This window comes from Panthera pardus, unplaced genomic scaffold (assembly GCF_024362965.1).
Source record: "Panthera pardus isolate Hobbes unplaced genomic scaffold, ASM2436296v1 HiC_scaffold_12, whole genome shotgun sequence".
NCBI classification, from domain to species: Eukaryota; Metazoa; Chordata; class Mammalia; order Carnivora; family Felidae; genus Panthera; species Panthera pardus.
Genome location: NW_026526677.1, coordinates 18,059,389 through 18,076,929, shown reverse-complemented (window position 1 = coordinate 18,076,929; position 17,541 = coordinate 18,059,389). Strand labels below are relative to the sequence as shown.

The window sequence follows — 17,541 nt, the reverse complement described above, 5'->3', positions numbered from 1 at the left end:
GTAGATCCACCTGTAATGGCCAGTCACTGTTAAAGCATTGGTATATTTCCTTCAAGTAGTTTACCAAGGCTTGTGTTTAGAGCGTGGTTGGAACTATTGAATAGATAGCTTTCAGCCCTCCTGTTCTCACGTTGCATCCTATCAGGGCCCTTTTTCCGAGTCATGAAAGATCCCTTGAAAACGCTTTTCTATAGATGAGGGATTCCATCGTACGAATATGCCGCGGTTCGCTAAGCTGTTGCTCTGGTATCGGACGTTTCGGTGTTTTCTGCTTTTGCGTTATTGTAAACGATGCTACAGCCAGGGCGGTGGTATGCCGAGTCGTCTACTCGGTCTGCATCTTATGGTCCTTTTTAAAGTTTTTCAAAAATTGCGACAGAATGCACATGCCATAAAATTTACCATTGTAACCATTTTTTGAAGTATGCAATTCAGCGGCATCAATTTCACTCGCGTTGCGGGGTCGTGACCACCATCCATCTCAAGACTCTTTTCGTCTTCCCCCACTGAAACTATATACCCATTACACGCGAACTCCCCGTCCCCCCACTCCCCACCCTGGCCCCTGGCAACCCCCGTTCTCCTTTCCGTCTCTGAATGTGACTGTTCCTGCAAGGACCTCATATAAATGGGATCCTACCGTATTTGTCCTTTTGTGATCGGCTCCCTTCGCTTGGTATGTGTCTTCAGGGCTCATTCGCGGTACAGCATATATCGGAATTTCCTTCCTTTTTAAAGCCAAGTAATAGCCATCGTATATGTATTCCACATTCCTTTTATCCACGTATCCATCAGCGGGCATGGGTCGCTCCCACCTGCAGACGGTTGTGAATAATGCTGCCGTGAACATGGGTGTACGAGGCCATATTGCCAATTTGATTCCCCAAGGCTTGTGCCCACTTATTCTCCACCAGTAGTCTGGGAGACACTTTTCTAGCCAATGTGGATGTTATCATTAAAAAGAGAGAGAGGGAGAGAGGGAGAGAAATCTGTGCCAAAGAGACAACGTGCTACTTGCCGTTTCTTTCCTTTGGAGTGATGCTGAGTGCTTTTCGTTTGCTCGTGACCCATTGGGTTTTTTCCCCATGAATGACTGCGTACCCTGGACTGCTCCAAATACCGTTCTCTGGGCGATGCCGGTCAGTCCGACTTTGATTCCTATCCTGGCTTTTGAGACAAACCATAGCATGAGCAAAAGAAGTTTATTTTTTATGACGCATTTCCTGGATGCTCGCGTGGTGTGGATCCTTAAGACTCCAGTTTCCTCTTGTCCTTTTGATCTCTCCGCCTCTGCTTCTCTGTAGGTGTTACATCATCTCAGCTTTGGAAGGCGGCAGGTTGGATGTTGGAAATGTCATTTCAGGGAGCGGGGGTAAGGGAGAGATTCTGAGGGTTTGGCAGAACTTTAAAGGTTATCTGGGCATTGCTGGTGCTTTACATGCCCACAGGGGAGCCGCGAGATCTAGTGGGAAAGACACAGACCTCAAAGCTCCATCTCCCATTTGTTCGCTGTGTGACCTCAGGCGAGTCACTTAGCGTCTCTGAGTCTTAGTTTCTAGTCGTTGCTAACCTTCTCTCGGGTCTTATTTCCCTTCGTCTCCTGTCAGCATCGGGCACCCACTTTTTAAAGACGTTGATCTTCAGCATTTGTTAATTGGCCTTCAGGGCGCCGTTGTCACATGGGTTGTTTCTTCTAGGCTTCGTGAAATCCTGGAAACAGTCCAGGAATCCCACACTTAGCGCCATCGGAGGCCTGCAGGTGTCTGGGGGTCCCTGTGGCTAAAATTTAGCGAAGAGCGAACGACATGGCCTTTCGGTTTGGTAATCGTTTTTATATCTGGTGTTGAATTTTGTGGTTACCAGTACGTGGGAGGTAGGCAGGGCGGCTGTCATCCCTAGTCTCAGAAAACAGAGACCCTCAGAGGGTCCGAGGCTTGCTCGAGGTCGCACAAAACTGTGACGTCGGGACGAGGGACCGGCTCTAGCTGGGGTCCCGATCCCGGACAGGCAGCCGTCCTTCGACTTTTGCGCACGCCCCTTGCCTGTGGACCTCTGACCTCCACCGAGTGGCCCGTGCGTTCTTACCTGTCCCCCTCGCCCCCAGGTACGTGGTCATCTCCCGGGAAGAGAGGGAGCAGAACCTGCTGGCGTTCCAGCACAGCGAGCGCATCTACTTCCGAGCCTGCCGGGACATCCGGCCCGGGGAGCGGCTCCGGGTCTGGTACAGCAAGGAATACATGAAGCGTCTGCACAGCATGTCCCAGGAGACCATCCACCGCAATCTGGCCAGAGGTGAGTCCCCACCCGAGGTGAGGGCCACGCCCGCAAACCAAACACAGGGGAGGCCAGGAGTGCTTCTCTGGGAGCTTCCTGAGAAGACCGTTGGGGAATGCAGTCCAGCGGCGACGGGGAGACCCAGAGGGACGCGGGGCTGGGGACGGACGGTCTGCGTGTGAGCCGCGGCTCTGGGCGGGGCCGCAGACCCTCCAGGGTGCCGTCCTCCCTCAGAAACCCTGGCGCAGGCATCAGAGAGTATCCGGGAGAGAGACAGGGCCCCAAAGCCAAGCGCATAAGTGTAATCAAAGTTGGTCCTCTTTCTCCGACTCAAACTGATGGGAAGGTGCTACAACCCGTCCCTGTCGCAGTGATACTAACATTTGCTAAGTGCTTACCGCGTGCCCAGCGGTGGTTCTGCGGTGTTCACCTACCTCGTAAGGGTGCGGTGGGAATTAGCTGGGTAATGCGCCCATTTAGAGCAATGCCCACCTTGACCACTGTGAGCCCTCGGTTGGAAACTTTTAAGGCTGACCATCCCGTGTGGCTGATTATCCCCCAGCTCACCAATGTAGAAACTGAGCATCGGTTGAATACAGCGACTCACCCGGGGTCACGGGGCTAGGAAGGGCACTGCTGGCTTTCTCATCCACATCTGTCCAGGGTCCTAGTCCAGGGTCTCAGCTCTAACCTACGATGGCATACGGCCTCCCAGACCAAACTCGGTTCTTCCCAGCTTCCTCCTGGCCTCATTCCTGAAAGTCCCGATCACACGCTGTGAATGAACCACCTCTATTAGAAGAAGGCAGTTCTTCTCAGGGAGGGAGGTGGGAAGGTGACCTTAGGTGTGGGTGGTGGCCTGGTGGGGGAGATGTCCATCCAGCTCCATTTAAATGCGTCATTTGCAAGTGGCTTAAAATACCCCCCAGCCCCTAGCCCTTTGCCTCTCTATTCTAGCCTCAGCCTGGCCCAGGCAAACTGGTGAATCCAGCTCCTCTCAGGGGGATATTTCTTGTATTAAGGGAAAGCATTCAAAGACCCAGAGTCCATCTGGTCTCGGGAACCAGGACTATACCCAAGCCCCACCATGCCACGCTCCTGACCAACCTACTTATTGGAGATAAATCTTCACATGGAGTATGAGTGGAGAAGAGAGAAAGGGGGCAGGGTGGCCCATGGCAATTAAGCTATGTTAATTTTTTTTAAGTTTATTTATTTTGAGGGAGAGTGAGAGAGAGAGAGCGAGCAGTAGCAGAGAGGGGCAGAGAGAGGGAGAGAATCCCAAGCAGGCTCCGTGCTGAGCCCAGCACGGGGCTTGATCTCATGACCACGAGACATGACCGAGCCGAAATCAAGAGTCAGACGCTCCACCAGCTGAGCCACCCAGGCGCCCCAAGGCTGTTTTTAAAAACAAAACAGAACAAAGCGGGTTGTGGACCTTGAATGCACAGCTGCTGCCTGACTTGGTAAAAGGTATCTGTGATTGGGGGGGCGGTGAGGAGACCCAGCCGACATACTCACCTCTTGTCTTCTTCGGAACCGGGGGTTGGCCACATGCCGATCTCACTCGGGAAGGCAGGTTTCTATGACGAGATTCCCTTGGTTTCCGTTTGACCTCTGAAGAGACCTTGTGTAACCGTGTCTGATGCGCAATACATCTTTGTTGAATGGATAAGGGAAGACAGGAATGAAGACGGCCAAGAAGTCTCCAAAAGAATCGTCCTATCACCAGAAGAAAAGAAAACCAAGAGAAGTCCTATCTGAGGACACAGGTTCTGTCCCTTGGCCATAATCTTCTTAAATTCTCCTGGATTCGTGATATCCTCCCCCATCCCCACCCCCACCCCCAACCCAGTGTCTTCTCCAAAGCACATCAAGCTGCGATCATCCTCAGAGAGCCCCGAGATCCGAGGGGAACGCTCGGAGGAGGGAGCGACCTCTCGGGAGTGGTTCAAAGGAGGCGTAGCAGAGAGGCTTGAGATGAGATACGTGAAGATTTGTGAAGATACAGGAGGAAGGAGTGGCTGTTCCTGGCCAGGCTGAGCAGTAGAAAACAGGAAGGAGACTGAAAGGCACCGTGGGGCCGGGCCAGAGCTGCGGGTGGGCTTGATCCTAAAGCCCTTGGGAGCAGTCATGAGCTCAGTGGCCTTTAGCTGTGTAGACGTCTCTGTAGCCTACAGCTTTGGCAGGCTCTGAATACAGTTTAGTGGCATCTTAGATTGGTGGGCCAGCCCCGCTCCGGGAAGGGGATCCCGACACTCAGTCACCGAGGGTCTTGCGTGGGAGGAAGTTCCTTTGTAATTGGGGGCTGGAGCCCTGAGAAAGGCCAGATCATGAATTACTGGTCCTTCTTAAGTAGGGACGTTACCTGAAGCCCAGAAACTTCTTCCTGCAGACCGTTTAAAGTATGCCTTTGTGGAGATCTTTTAAGAGCGGGATGCATCGGATAGGTGTATTCAAAAAAACCTTGTGTCATTTGATCCACTTTGAGCCACCGATTCACTCTGTGGTGTTTCCCCCCATATTTAATGGAGGCTTTGAAATCAATTCCACGATGCTGAAAGGTCCTTCTCGGCCTTTAGATTTTTCCGAGCGCCTTGAGTCCGAAGAAGTCCCCCACGCATCCTGGGAGATTTGAATGACCTTGTCTTTAAGCAGAGACGCATGAGGACTCCCTGCTGATGTATAGCCTTGAGCTCCCGACATAAGCTGTTTGCCGCCTGACTGGTCTGTGAGAAGTGAAAGCGTGGCCCTTGACGTTTGGAGATTCCAAATGGGCAAGTGTCATAGCTGATCTGTACCGCGAACGTGTCGCATTTGTTAGTGTTCACGTCCACCCTTTCTGCTCCTTGGTCGTTATAAAAATATAGGCTGTGAGAGCCACCTGACTTTCAGGGGCCCTGAACATAATGTTATTCGTGCGAGGACAGAAGAGGGGTATCCTGATTAGGTTACCCCCTTTTGTGCTGTTACCCGTCGGAAGCCTGGATTCATACACGGGCCGGGGCACGGCACCCCTTGCCGGCTGCGGGGAGCCAGGGCTCGGGCATAGCATGGATCTTCTGGATTGTTCCCAGAGATCCTTTGGCCTCCGCTCCACTCAGAGGTTTTTAGCAAACACGGCTTTTGGAAATCCATCCGCAACATACATTCAGGTCAAGTCACTGCTCGGAGTCAGCTCCCAGGGCCCCGCCTCTATCTAGGAAGCCCTTTGAGATTCCCCGGCCCCACAGGCCGCCGTCAGGAGACCTTCTGAGGGTCCCCTGTAGCGTCTGCAACCCCCGGGGAGCATACGCCCTTCTATAGCAATTTATGAGACTGTGGCGGCCGTTTCAAAGAATCAGGCTAAAATTCTTGTTGGGAGCTCAGCAACGTCTCTGAAGCCAGTCACGTGATGGAAAGAGCTAGAAAAGGGAGCGTTCTTTGTATCATCAGGTAAGGAGACACGGCTATATTTCAAGAATGCTTTGGGTCAGTGGGGCCACGCCCCTCTTTGTCTTGCTGGAGGCTGCCCGCCCGGGAGCCATCAGCCACTGTGGGGGGCCCCGTCTTCCCGTTCCCCGCCCCCCCCCCCCCGCCTCGGTTGTGGGAGAACCACAGACGTTCAGGTCACGCTCCCTTCCGTGCACCTCGTCCTCTGATCACTGGGAGAGTTAAGAAAGGATGGTTGGCTGTGGGTCGGTCTCTGCCCCGAGGGGCCGTCTCGGGGCAGCCAGGGAGCCGGAAGGAGCAGACTCCGTGTTTCGTGTGTACCTTTTACCAAGTCGAAGCAGCCGTCTTCCAGTTGCCAGGACTGGACGAGAAGCCTGGAGGGCGGGGAGCCACACGCACTGAGCTCTGAGGTGCGCGCCCACCCGCCCGGTTTGATCGGTGGGGGTGTCATCTTCTACGGTTACCGAACTTCCCACTGCCCTCCCCTACAGCCTTCCCTCCATTTGTAAATGTGCCGCGTGTATACGTAAGGCTCCCGTGCAACGCGTGGTCTTTTTAGAGAGTTCGGCCCACGTTTCGGGATCCCACTCTAGACCCCGTGATCCGCTGAGTGACCCGCCTCTCTCTCCCTGTCGTGTCACACCTGCCCCACAAGGCCAGATTCCAGAGGGATGTGTCAAGTGACTTTCCCGATAGGAGGCGTGCCTTGTTTTCTGTTGGTTTCTCCACGTCGGGGCTTTTCCCCCCTTCCTCACGCCCTGGTTTTCCTTCCTAGGAGAGAAGAGGTTGCAGAGGGAGAAGTCTGAACAGGCTCTGGATAACCCAGAAGACCTGAGGGGTCCCCTTCCGCTCCCCGTGTTGAGACAGGGCAAAAGTCCCTACAAGCGTGGCTTTGACGAGGGGGATGTGCACCCCCAGGCCAAGAAGAAGAAGATTGACCTCATTTTCAAGGACGTGCTGGAGGCTTCCCTGGAGTCCGCGAAGGCGGAAGCTCACCAGCTGGCACTGAGCACCTCGCTGGTCATCAGGAAAGTCCCCAAGTACCAGGACGAGGCCTACAGTCGGTGCGCCATGACCGTGTCACATGGCGTGCAGAATGTCGGCCGGACCCAGGGGGAAGGGGACTGGAAGATCCCCCAGGGGGTTTCCAAGGAACCAGGCCCGTTGGAGGATGAAGAAGAAGAACCTTCGTCCTTCAAGGCCGACAGCCCCGCCGAGGCCTCCCTTGCGTCCGACCCTCACGAGCTCCCCACCACGTCCTTTTGCCCTAACTGTATTCGCCTAAAGAAGAAAGTCCGGGAGCTCCAGGCCGAACTAGATATGCTTAAGTCTGGGAAGCTTCCTGAACCCCCCGTGCTGCCCGCACAGGCCCTGGAGCTCCCGGAGCTCTCGGACCCCGCAGGTAAGTTGGCGTGGATGAGACTGTGGCCGGAGGGACGGGCGCCCGGTGGGCAGGGTGAGGGTGGCCTGGCGCTCTCTGCTGGAGCCACCTTCCCCGGGGGGACCTGAGGCGTGTCACGAGGGGGGCGGACTCCGGTCGCGGCCCTTGCCCGCAGGTGCCTGCCCCCGACAGGCTGCTTCTCAGCTCCAGCGGGACGCCTCGCGTCATGCCCTTGTATCCTCCCCGTCAATAAAGGAAGTTCCACTGCTGGAGGGGTGTGTGCTGTGTTCTTGACCCGCTGCCTCTCTCTAGTGGGCCTACCGGTGTCTCAGCCCCACGCTCAACTTCTAAACCCCATCTTTCTCTCTCCCCAGTCCCAAGCAGGGCACCCCGTGGGGGAGAGCTCCCGGCCTTGTTGACCTCAGTCCCGGAACACAGCCTCGTTCTTCTCTTCCCGAATCGCTCTTCTGCCGCACGCGGTCCTATCTCCCCTGCCCGGAGTGTTCTAGAAGGACCGGGATGCGGGGGCGTGTGGCTGCACGCCTCGGTGCTTTTCTGTCGGCCGCTGGGATCTTTAGACTCGGTCGACAACCGGCAAGGTTTTCTCGGAACACAGCTGCAGCTGAGTCCAGCATTTACGTAGCGTTTCCTATTTTAACCTCATCCCGTAGCGCAGAGTGAGGCGTTTCAGATACTCGAAGCATGCGTCTTGACCAAGCTGCATTCTGATCCTGAAATAGCCCCGGGGGCCGTGGCAAGCCGCCTTCCCGCGAGGGCGGCACGCCGGCCCCCGACCACGCTGGCCGCTGGGATAAGCGAGCCCCCGCGTCCTCGCCCCGGGGGGCTCGGGGACCCTCGACGTGCTTCGTTCTCTCCGCCAGGTCGGCTCTCGTGGTCGTGCCGCTCAGTCGATGGGGAAGATGAGGTTCCGTGAGCACCCGCTGGTGGAGGGTGAGGGCCGGCGGCCCGGTGCGGGGTGGCCACTGGGGGGTGACCCCCCCACCCACCGCCAGAGAGGAGAAGCCACACGCGGATAGCGAGAGTGCCTGTAAAACAAATCCTAGGCCGGGGTTCGGTCCGTCGTAGCACGTGGCTCGCGGGTCACGCAGCGTGGCGCCTTTGTTTGGGGCCGCGTGCCCGGTCGCTTTGGAGAAGTCGCTGTGTTCGCCCCCGGGGCCTTCAAATGTCTCCTTCCCGTTTGTCTTGCAGCCTCCGAGAGCATGGTGTCCGGCCCCGCCATCCTGGAGGACGACGACCCGGAGGTCGACTCGGCCGACGAATCCGTCTCCAACGACATGATGACCGCCGCCGACGAGCCCTCCAAGATGTCGTCCGCCGCCGGGCGCCGGATCCGGCGCTTTAAGCAGGAGTGGCTGAAGAAGTTCTGGTTCCTGCGGTACTCCCCCACCCTCAACGAGATGTGGTGCCACGTCTGCCGCCAGTACACGGTGCAGTCGTCCCGCACGTCGGCCTTCATCATCGGCTCCAAGCAGTTCAAGATCCACACCATCAAGCTGCACAGCCAGAGCAACCTGCACAAGAAGTGCCTGCAGCTGTACAAGCTGCGTATGCACCCCGAGAAGACGGAGGAGATGTGCCGCAACATGACCCTGCTCTTCAACACCGCCTACCACCTGGCCCTCGAGGGCAGGCCCTACCTGGACTTCCGGCCCCTGGCCGAGCTCCTGCGGAAGTGCGAGCTCAAGGTGGTGGACCAGTACATGAACGAGGGCGACTGCCAGGTCCTCATTCACCACATCGCCCGCGCGCTGCGCGAGGACCTGGTGGAGCGCATCCGCCAGTCGCCCTGCCTCAGCGTCATCCTGGACGGGCAGAGCGACGACCTGCTGGCCGACACGGTGGCCGTCTACGTCCAGTACACCAGCAGCGACGGGCCCCCGGCCACGGAGTTCCTGTCCCTGCAGGAGCTGGGCTTCTCCAGCACGGACAGCTACCTGCAGGCCCTCGACCGGGCCTTTTCTGCCCTGGGCATCCGGCTGCAGGACGAGAAGCCCACCGTCGGCCTGGGCATAGACGGGGCCCACGTCACGGCCAGCCTGCGCGCCAGCATGTTCATGACCATCCGCAAGACGCTGCCCTGGCTGTTGTGCCTGCCCTTCATGGTGCACCGGCCCCACCTGGAGATCCTGGACGCCATCAGCGGGAAGGAGCTCCCCTGCCTGGAGGAGCTCGAGAACAACCTGAAGCAGCTGCTCAGCTTCTACCGCTACTCGCCGCGCCTCATGTGCGAGTTGCGGTCCACGGCGGCCACCCTGTGCGAGGAGACGGAGTTCCTGGGGGACATCCGCGCCGTGAGGTGGATCATCGGGGAGCAGAACGTCCTCAACGCCCTCATCAAAGACTACCTGGAGGTGGTGGCCCACCTCAAGGACGTCAGCAGCCAGACCCAGCGGGCGGACGCGTCCGCCATCGCGCTGGCCCTGCTGCAGTTCCTCATGGACTACCAGTCGGTCAAGCTCATCTACTTCCTCCTGGACGTGATCGCCGTGCTCTCACGCCTGGCCTACGTCTTCCAGGGCGAGTACCTGCTGGTGTCCCAGGTGGACGACAAGATCGAGGAGGCCATCCAGGAGATCAGCCGGCTGGCCGACTCCCCGGGGGAGTACCTGCAGGAGTTCGAGGAGAACTTCCGGGAGAGCTTCAACGGGATCGCGATGAAGAACCTCAGGGTGGCCGAGGCCAAGTTCCAGTCCGTCAGGGAGAAGATCTGCCAGAAGACCCAGGTGATCCTGGCCCAGAGGTTTGATTCCCGCAGCCGGATCTTCGTGAAAGCCTGCCAGGTGTTCGACCTGGCCGCCTGGCCCAGGAACAGCGAGGAGCTCGTGAGCTACGGCAAGGAGGATATGGTGCAGATATTCGAGCACCTGGAGGCCATCCCCACCTTTTCCCGGGACGTCTGCAGGGAGGGGCTGGACCCCCGGGGCAGCCTGTTGATGGAGTGGCGGGAGCTCAAGGCCGACTACTACACCAAAAACGGCTTCAAAGACCTGATCGGCCACATCTGCAAGTACAAGCAGAGGTTCCCGCTCTTGAACAAGGTCATCCAGGTCCTCAAGGTCCTCCCCACTTCCACCGCCTGCTGCGAGAAAGGCCGCAACGCCCTGCAGCGAGTTCGCAAAAACCACCGCTCCCGCCTGACGCTGGAGCAGCTCAGCGACCTGTTGACGATCGCCGTGAACGGGCCGCCCATCGCCAGCTTCGACGCCAAGCGAGCCCTGGACAGCTGGTTTGAGGAGAAGTCTGGCAACAGTTACGCGCTGTCGGCCGAGGTCCTCAGCAGGATGTCCGCGCTGGAACAGAAGCCGGTGCTGCAGACCGTGGACCACGGGTCAGAGTTCTACCCGGACATCTAGGGGGCCGGCGTCACAGAGTTCACTAAGCTGTTGAATATTTTTTTAATCTATACTCATAAGCTTTGATATATAAATATATATTATATTATATATATATATATACATGCATATATATATATATATATATATATATATAAACCCACACTGAAAATTTTTAAGAACCGAGGTGATGCATCCACCAGAAGCCACTGGGAGCTTTCACAAAGCAACGATGTTGGAAACCGACTCTGGTCTACAAGATCCGGCAGCCGTTTTCACTCACGGAAGCATGTGCTGGGGCCACACGCGTTCCCACCTAACAGCCAACCAACAGCCTAAGCTAAAACGACGGGTCTCTGTCATCACCTTTAGGTGGTTTGTTTCGTTTTATGTTTTCGTTTGGGGGTTGAGGGGTTGGGGTTTGGGTTTCTGTCTTGCCTTTTCTTTTCCCGTCTGGTTTACGACGGGGGTTCTTGGCCTCTTCGCTAACGTGCTGGTGTAGCTGAGTCCCATCTCTGATTTTGGAGCGGGGCAGGTGGTGTATCCGGATTGGGGGGTGTGTGTGTGTGACTTTCTCCCTTGTCCCCCCTGATCTCAGCTTGAGAGGTTTGTACTCGTTTCCTGTTGAGCGTTCCTTCACTGTCTTAGAAACAAACGTGTCGGTCAAACTGTGACACCCACCACTCCCCACCTCTGTCGCCTCTCCCGTCTCTGGGTTCTGGATTCCCTCCTTCCAGCCCCCTGGATCCTGAAGATATTACCTGTTGTACTGAAGGCAAAACTGCCTTACAACCGAGCTTGAAATCGTGGGGAAGGGACAAGGTGTGTGTTGGGGGGCGGGAGGGGTGGGGTGGGAATTTTTTTTTTGCATTCCTGTTCTCCCGTGGTGTGGGGTAAAATAATATAATTCCATTCAGATCCAGGACTTTGGGGGAAATGAAGAGCCAGGAAGTCCAGACCCTCATAGGGCAGCGATTTTTGGCTAAAAGCAAGTCCGATGGAGAGTGTGTATTCAATTTACATGAATTATTTATGCTCTGTCTTTATAATCATATGATGTGTTGGGGGTATTTTTTTTGTGCATTTAGTAATCAAATGCCTGCTATAGTTCAGTGGCAGGAGATGTCAATGCAAGTTGTGCCCTGGGTTGTGCTTAACTCCGAGGAGGGTCTCTAGGCATGGAGGCCTTCTTTGGTGACAAGGCTGATAATAAACCCTTCAGCCTGGCAGGAGGCAGTGGGGAACCAGGCCTTGCATCCATGCCTGTGAATGCCTCCTTTTTTGAACAGGGTAGAGATGTCCTAAAGAAAAGGAATAAACAAGAGGTCAGACGGGACTCTCAAGGCAGCAGCCTACACACACACACACACACACACACACACACACACACACACCAGATGCACACACACACACGCACGTACACACACACACACACACACACACAACCACAATATAAGCTTTAGAAATAGCCACTTGCCTATTCCCTGGGGCAAGTAATGGTTTTAAGCTAGAGGAGTCTGATCGATGCTCTTTTGTTCATTTAACTACCAGTATACCTCGCAAGGGAGTTTTTTTAAACAAAATGTGCGTGAGCTGTTACAAACTTCTGTTCATGTTTCCACATCTGATTTATGCGTATCTGATATGCAGAGATCCTACATTGTGGGTGCAGGTCGTGTTTGGGGGAGGAAGGAAGATCTGCGTTGTCCGTGGTCAGGTCCTCTCACTCGGCAGAGGGTGGGCAGAGGACGGTGTGATCGGGCCACAGGCCAGGCCCCCGTGTCTCCAACCTGCTCGGCTCAGACGTAGAACTGTGGTGGCTTCCTTCCTTCTTGGTTTAGCTTGTCTCCGAGGCCTCGTGCCGCTGTTGAGAACCGTAGTGGAAATGTCATCAACACTGAACATGTCATTCCCCTTTCCTTGTCCTGCCCGTACCTTCACTCCCCACACGTCCCCTCCCCCCACCCCTATGGTCTTGGTGCTAAGATAACTTTAGAATCATTGCTGCTAGTTGATAGCTTTTCATTATATAAATATATTATATATATATATATATTATATATTATTTTTGAAACTTTTTCGTTTGTTTTCAACAGTGATGTAGCATGTTAAAAAAAAAAAACAAAAAAACAAGAAACAAAAAAAAAAACCACCCGGTTTTCTCCAACTGTCCCACTGCCAGGCCTCATATGCTGCCTTGTTCAACAAATCAATGCACCCCTGCCTGGTGACATTCACCACCCACCCCCTCTCCTGGCCCCCTTCCCAGTCCCTCGTACTTCCCCACCCTCCTCTGAACAAGGAGAGAGCAGAAACTAGCAAGGAAACACCCAAAGCTCTTTCTGAGGCTTCGGAATTCCCAGCCTCAAACCATGTCCGTGCTTCAAGCTGATGTGTTCCCCCCACCCCCGCCCCCCGCCCGCCCTCCGCCGCTCCTCCCATCCGGGTCAGTATTCGTGGTCAAGTGGGATGCCCTTGCAAAGCACAAGGTTCCACCCTACCCTCCCGGACATTCTGTCCGCCACACACAAAAACTATCATGCCTGTGGGAGCTTTCTTGGAACATCACACGGACTAAGTGAGGTGGGTTGGGGGCAGAGAAGGCTGGCAAGGGGAACCTTGGTGGGGGCCGGCAAAAGTAGGTTGGGATCCTTTCTTCGAGCCACCAGTTGCCTTAGACCTTCTCCTTTCCCCTTCTGCTCCTCTCCTCCCACTACACTGGGAGCCATCCCCTGGACCACTCATTTGAAAACCGGGAAGAGAGAATCACTGATGACTGCCTGAGGACTGGTCAGGGCTGTGACTGTTTCAAGAGGCCATGGCCCGAATTAGCTCCGATTTTTATCCAGACGGGGAAAAAGATCCTTCGGGCCTACGCCAGCATCTGCCGTGAGCTGGTGACGTACCTCTGGGCTAGGAGCACGAGCGCGTGCCAGCAGCACGGGGACTGCGGGTGGCCTCCTGCCGGGCCAGGCTCCACGCCCGGGGCAGGTTGAGCTCTCTCGGGGGCCGGGGGTGCTCGAAGTCTGGCAAGGCGCTCTAAAACTCCGGGTGCTCATGGCTTCTGTTGAATGCAGCCAGGCCTGGGTGGTGTGAGGCACTCTGAAGGCCACTTTACCTTGGGACCGGAAGTAACCAGGGCACAATTTGGGTGACACGCCCACTGCAATTTACACAGGGTCTTTTTTCAACCTGGATGCTCCCGGGAGGCTCCGTGCTCCCAGCCTGTGAATGTCGCGCGTGATTTCTAACATGGGAGTTGCCACTCTCCCGCCTCCTCGTGAAAGACTTTCGGGAGAACGGGCCCCCACAGGGTCTCGCCCAGGGAACCACAGGCTCAGCTAGCCTGATCTCCCTTTGATGGGTATAAAAAGCTGTGGCCGGGCAGTCCTTGTATCCCAAATATGGTCACTTCAGATGAGACAGAGCCCTTTAGCTCAGCCACTGGCTTAGAATGACATGTTTGTCTCCGGGGTTGAGACTTGTCCTAATTGGGCTGACCGATGAGTGATTTCCTTTGGCTCATAGAGGAGGGTGGGAAGTGAGTTCAGGTTCATGGCCGTGTGTGCCCAGGAGATACACTGCACAGCCTGGGCGCCACAAGCCCTTGTGATTAACACGGTTCGCTTCCTCTATTGGAGGACAAAGACACCCCCTGCCATCCAGTATCTGTGGAAGCTGAGGGTAGCCCAGCCCCGGCTACAGCTCTCGCCACATCAGAATCCCCACGTTTTGCCCACCCGGTCGAACAGGAGAGTCCAGGCATCCAAAACACCAGGTTTTTATTTTTATTTTTACTTTGTCCACGGCCGCCTACGACATTCTTGTCTCCTCATCCTCACTTGAGAATGAGAGCGGGCTTGGGCTGCAGGGCGTCTGCTTGGCCGGCCGCGGTGCTGGGCCCTGAACCCAGGGCAGGTGGGGGTCTCGCCCCAGCCCCGCTACCTGTTTCCATGTTGAGTTGTCTTGCTCAGCCCCCTGTCCTTGACTTGCTTATGTCAACCCTGTCATTTGGAGGAAGGACCTTGTAATTATTTAAGGTAACGTTTAAGTAGCTGCCATTTGTTTGGACGTGATCCCGAGAAGGAGGAAACAGGGAAGGACGTGTAGAATGCCGAACGTGGTCGCAGCGAGACAGAAATGGCTTATGGGACTGGCCCAGCTGGGCCGTGGGGCCACTGTTCTCCTGAGCCCCGTGGGGTCCAGGAGGCGGCCTGGGGTTGAAGTAGAACTTCTTTTCTAGATTCCTCCCCGTGTGTTTTCCCTCCCATCCCCTCTAGGGATAGGAATTCTGGATCTGGATCTGGTGATGGCATGTGGTCTGGGTTGATTTCCAACTAGAATTTGTGTTTTTCTAGGTCCTACGCCCAGTTGGTGCAGAGGGTTCCGGGGACACTGGACCTCACGCCCCCCTCACCCCTTCAAGGGGCCACCCTAGCCAGGTCAGCCTGGGACAGCCAAAGCAGGGAGGCCAGGCCTCCTTAGGTGAGAAAGGCGTGTTTGGACAGCAGGGGACCCTGGGACGGTCCCATTGCAGACACCAGCCTCCTGGGGGTGGTCATGGGTTCTGTGCTGGGTCGTGGGTTCTGGCCTTGTTTCCTCCTCATATCTTGAGGAAGGAAGATTTCCTCCAGAGACACGTGGGGCCCTTCTGCTTGGAGGGAGACCTCTCTCCTGGTCTCTGCTCACAGGGTCCTTTCGCTGAGTGGATGGAGCTGTGATATTTTAAGAAGCCTTTGAGGTGATCCTTGTGTGTTAGCCAGAGGGAGAAAAAAAAGTGCCCTTTTGGGAGGAAAATGGTACAGCCCTCCTCTTCCATCTGGCTTTCCCCCCTCCGCCCTGTCCCCACCCCCCCCCATCCCTTCAAGTGGTGTTGCCCTGGAAATACCTATGCAATCCAGTCTCCCTAGGAGAGCGCATGGAAGCAGGGGGTATGTGCAGTGTATCATACAAATGCTACAGCATATATATTGTATATATGGACATATGCCGTACGTATACACACAGAGTAAGAGATTAAATCACGTCTATATATCTATAAATAATATCCTATATATTTATACATTTCTATGTTTTAAATAGATATAAAAATAGAGTCTATAGAGAGCTGGGAGAGCAACGGGAAAGCCTGTCGCTGTGTTGTGCAAAGAGGGAGGAGGCAGGGCCTCTGCAGGGGGAGATGTGGAAGCCAGGAGGGCACTGTCTGCCGGGAATGGGGTCTCCTGCCCACAGTGCAGGACAGGAGAGTCCCCGGGCCTCTGCCCTCTCCGCGCACTTTCTCTCCTTTACCGCAGGCTTGGGCTGAGGTGGAAGGAGATACTCGCCCTCTGAGCTCCAGCCGAAGTGCCCCCCACGCCCCCCCTCACCCCCTGCACTCCGACGCTTAGGTGGTCACTGCTGCTTGGCCCTGGGACGTGGTCTCTGGGCCCTGGTGGAGGGACCACTGCACAGTTTCCCCTAATGCCCTCCCCCTACAGGAATGAGCAGCGCTGGTGGCAACCGGAAAGGTGCACATTGGACCCAGAGGGGCCCAGGGAGGATGCCCTCCTTGCCCCCTTAGGTGCTTCTGCTGACCCCTAGAGGCCAAGCCTCTGAAGTGCGGCTGCCCCCCGCCTCCTTCACCCCTTCCACCGCTGTCTGCCAGGGCGCTGCAGGGGTGAAGCAGGCGGCGTGAACATCACCAGCCAGTGCTGCCCGCTACGTGGAGGCTTTCCGGCCAGGGCGGGGGGCGCCGGAGAAGGGCGGGAGCGGCAGACCCCCCCCGCACCCAGAGCTTCAGTGAAAACTCAAGTTCACAAGCAGGGCTTCGGCTCAGCCCGGTTTGCACAGCTGCTGTTGCTGGCTGTACTCAGGACAACGCTCTCCCCTCCCCCGCGTGGAGGCCCGTGACCCCTCCGCCCACCGCCACCGTAACAGGCAGGTTTAGTTCACGTACACTGTTCCGATTCTGTGACTCGAGGCAGCGGCTGAGCCGGATGCCCCGAGCTTATCCGCTTCCACTGGGGAGGACGCCTTCCCTGGCTTTTATCCCTGCTCCCGCCCCAGGCTGGGAAGGTGTGTCTGGGGCGTCTGGGGAGGCCGCTGGTGCAGCCGGCAGTGCCACCGAGGGCTTGTGTGGCCCCGACCAAATCAGGAGCCCGTTAGCGTCCGGGTTTCTCTCCACCGTTTCGTTTCCCTGGAGGTAGGAGAGGAGGGGCCGACAGGGCTGCAGGTGATAGGAGACAGCCAGCGGCTGCCCCCTCTCCTCCAGACCAGCCTAGGCCTTTCGGCTCTCCAAAGGCACTTACCTCTGTCCCCGAGCCTCCTCTGACCCCACGTCCTCCTCTTCCCTGCCATCTACCAACGTACCTCAGTCTCCAGCAGACCCAACCTCTACACCTATGGTCTGGGGCAGGTCTGTTTCGCCAATGCCCACCTCTTCGCCCCTCCACGTCTGCCTGGGTCTCCTTGAGCCACAGCTGGCTGCCCACTGGGTCTCGGAATCCCTTCCAGTGCCTCCAGAAAGACCAGGGCGGCCCGAGCCTTCCTGCCACGGTGGTGGGTCAGACCCATGGCCAGGGGTGGGCATCCCCGGGTAGCAATCCACGATGCACTGTACCTCAGAGAGAGAGCATACCATGGGCCTCACGGGCACCGTGCCTCCGTCCAGGCGAGGACAGCCGGTTACAGTAAATACTGCTTGCAAGGAGACAAGGGCCAGGCTGCCCTCGGGCGCCCCTGCGTCTCCACTTTGGTCTCTCGGGAAGAGCCAGCAGGTCTGATTTGCTCTTTTTCAGCCCTGTCTCTCTCCTTCTCTCCACCCCCACGCTGCTGAACCGATTCATTTCAATCACAAAGGAAAACTAAGGTGGGGGGGGGAATACTTAGGAGTCTATTATCACACACATATTAATATGTTAATACTTTCTTTCTTAAAAAAAAAAAAACCTCTTGACGTTATTATTTTGCAGACTACGCTTTATAGTACCTGTGTGACGGGACCTAGAACACTGGATACAAATAGAGCTATGTTGGTTTATCATAATATGTACGCAGAAACTTTCCTTTTGTCATATTATCCTTGTAATGTAAGAAGATTGTTAATAAAAGCATTTAAATTTA

The 17,541-nt window shown here is 56.0% G+C and overlaps 1 protein-coding gene across 6 annotated transcripts in view; it reads left to right on the top strand.

The window, feature by feature from the left end:
* PRDM11 (PR/SET domain 11) overlaps positions 1-17,541 on the top strand; it is a 90,010-nt gene extending 72,469 nt beyond the window's left edge. For 4 of the 6 annotated variants that reach the window (XM_053899804.1, XM_053899805.1, XM_053899803.1 and 1 more), the window contains 3 exons: positions 2,105-2,292; positions 6,482-7,108; positions 8,297-17,541. In XM_053899804.1, the coding sequence (XP_053755779.1) occupies positions 2,105-2,292; positions 6,482-7,108; positions 8,297-10,461 (2,980 nt within the window). In that variant the 3' untranslated portion in view covers positions 10,462-17,541. Of the gene's footprint in view, positions 1-2,104; positions 2,293-6,481; positions 7,358-8,296 lie in introns of those variants that run through there. The other 2 variants (XM_053899807.1, XM_019470193.2) reach the window with 2 other exon arrangements.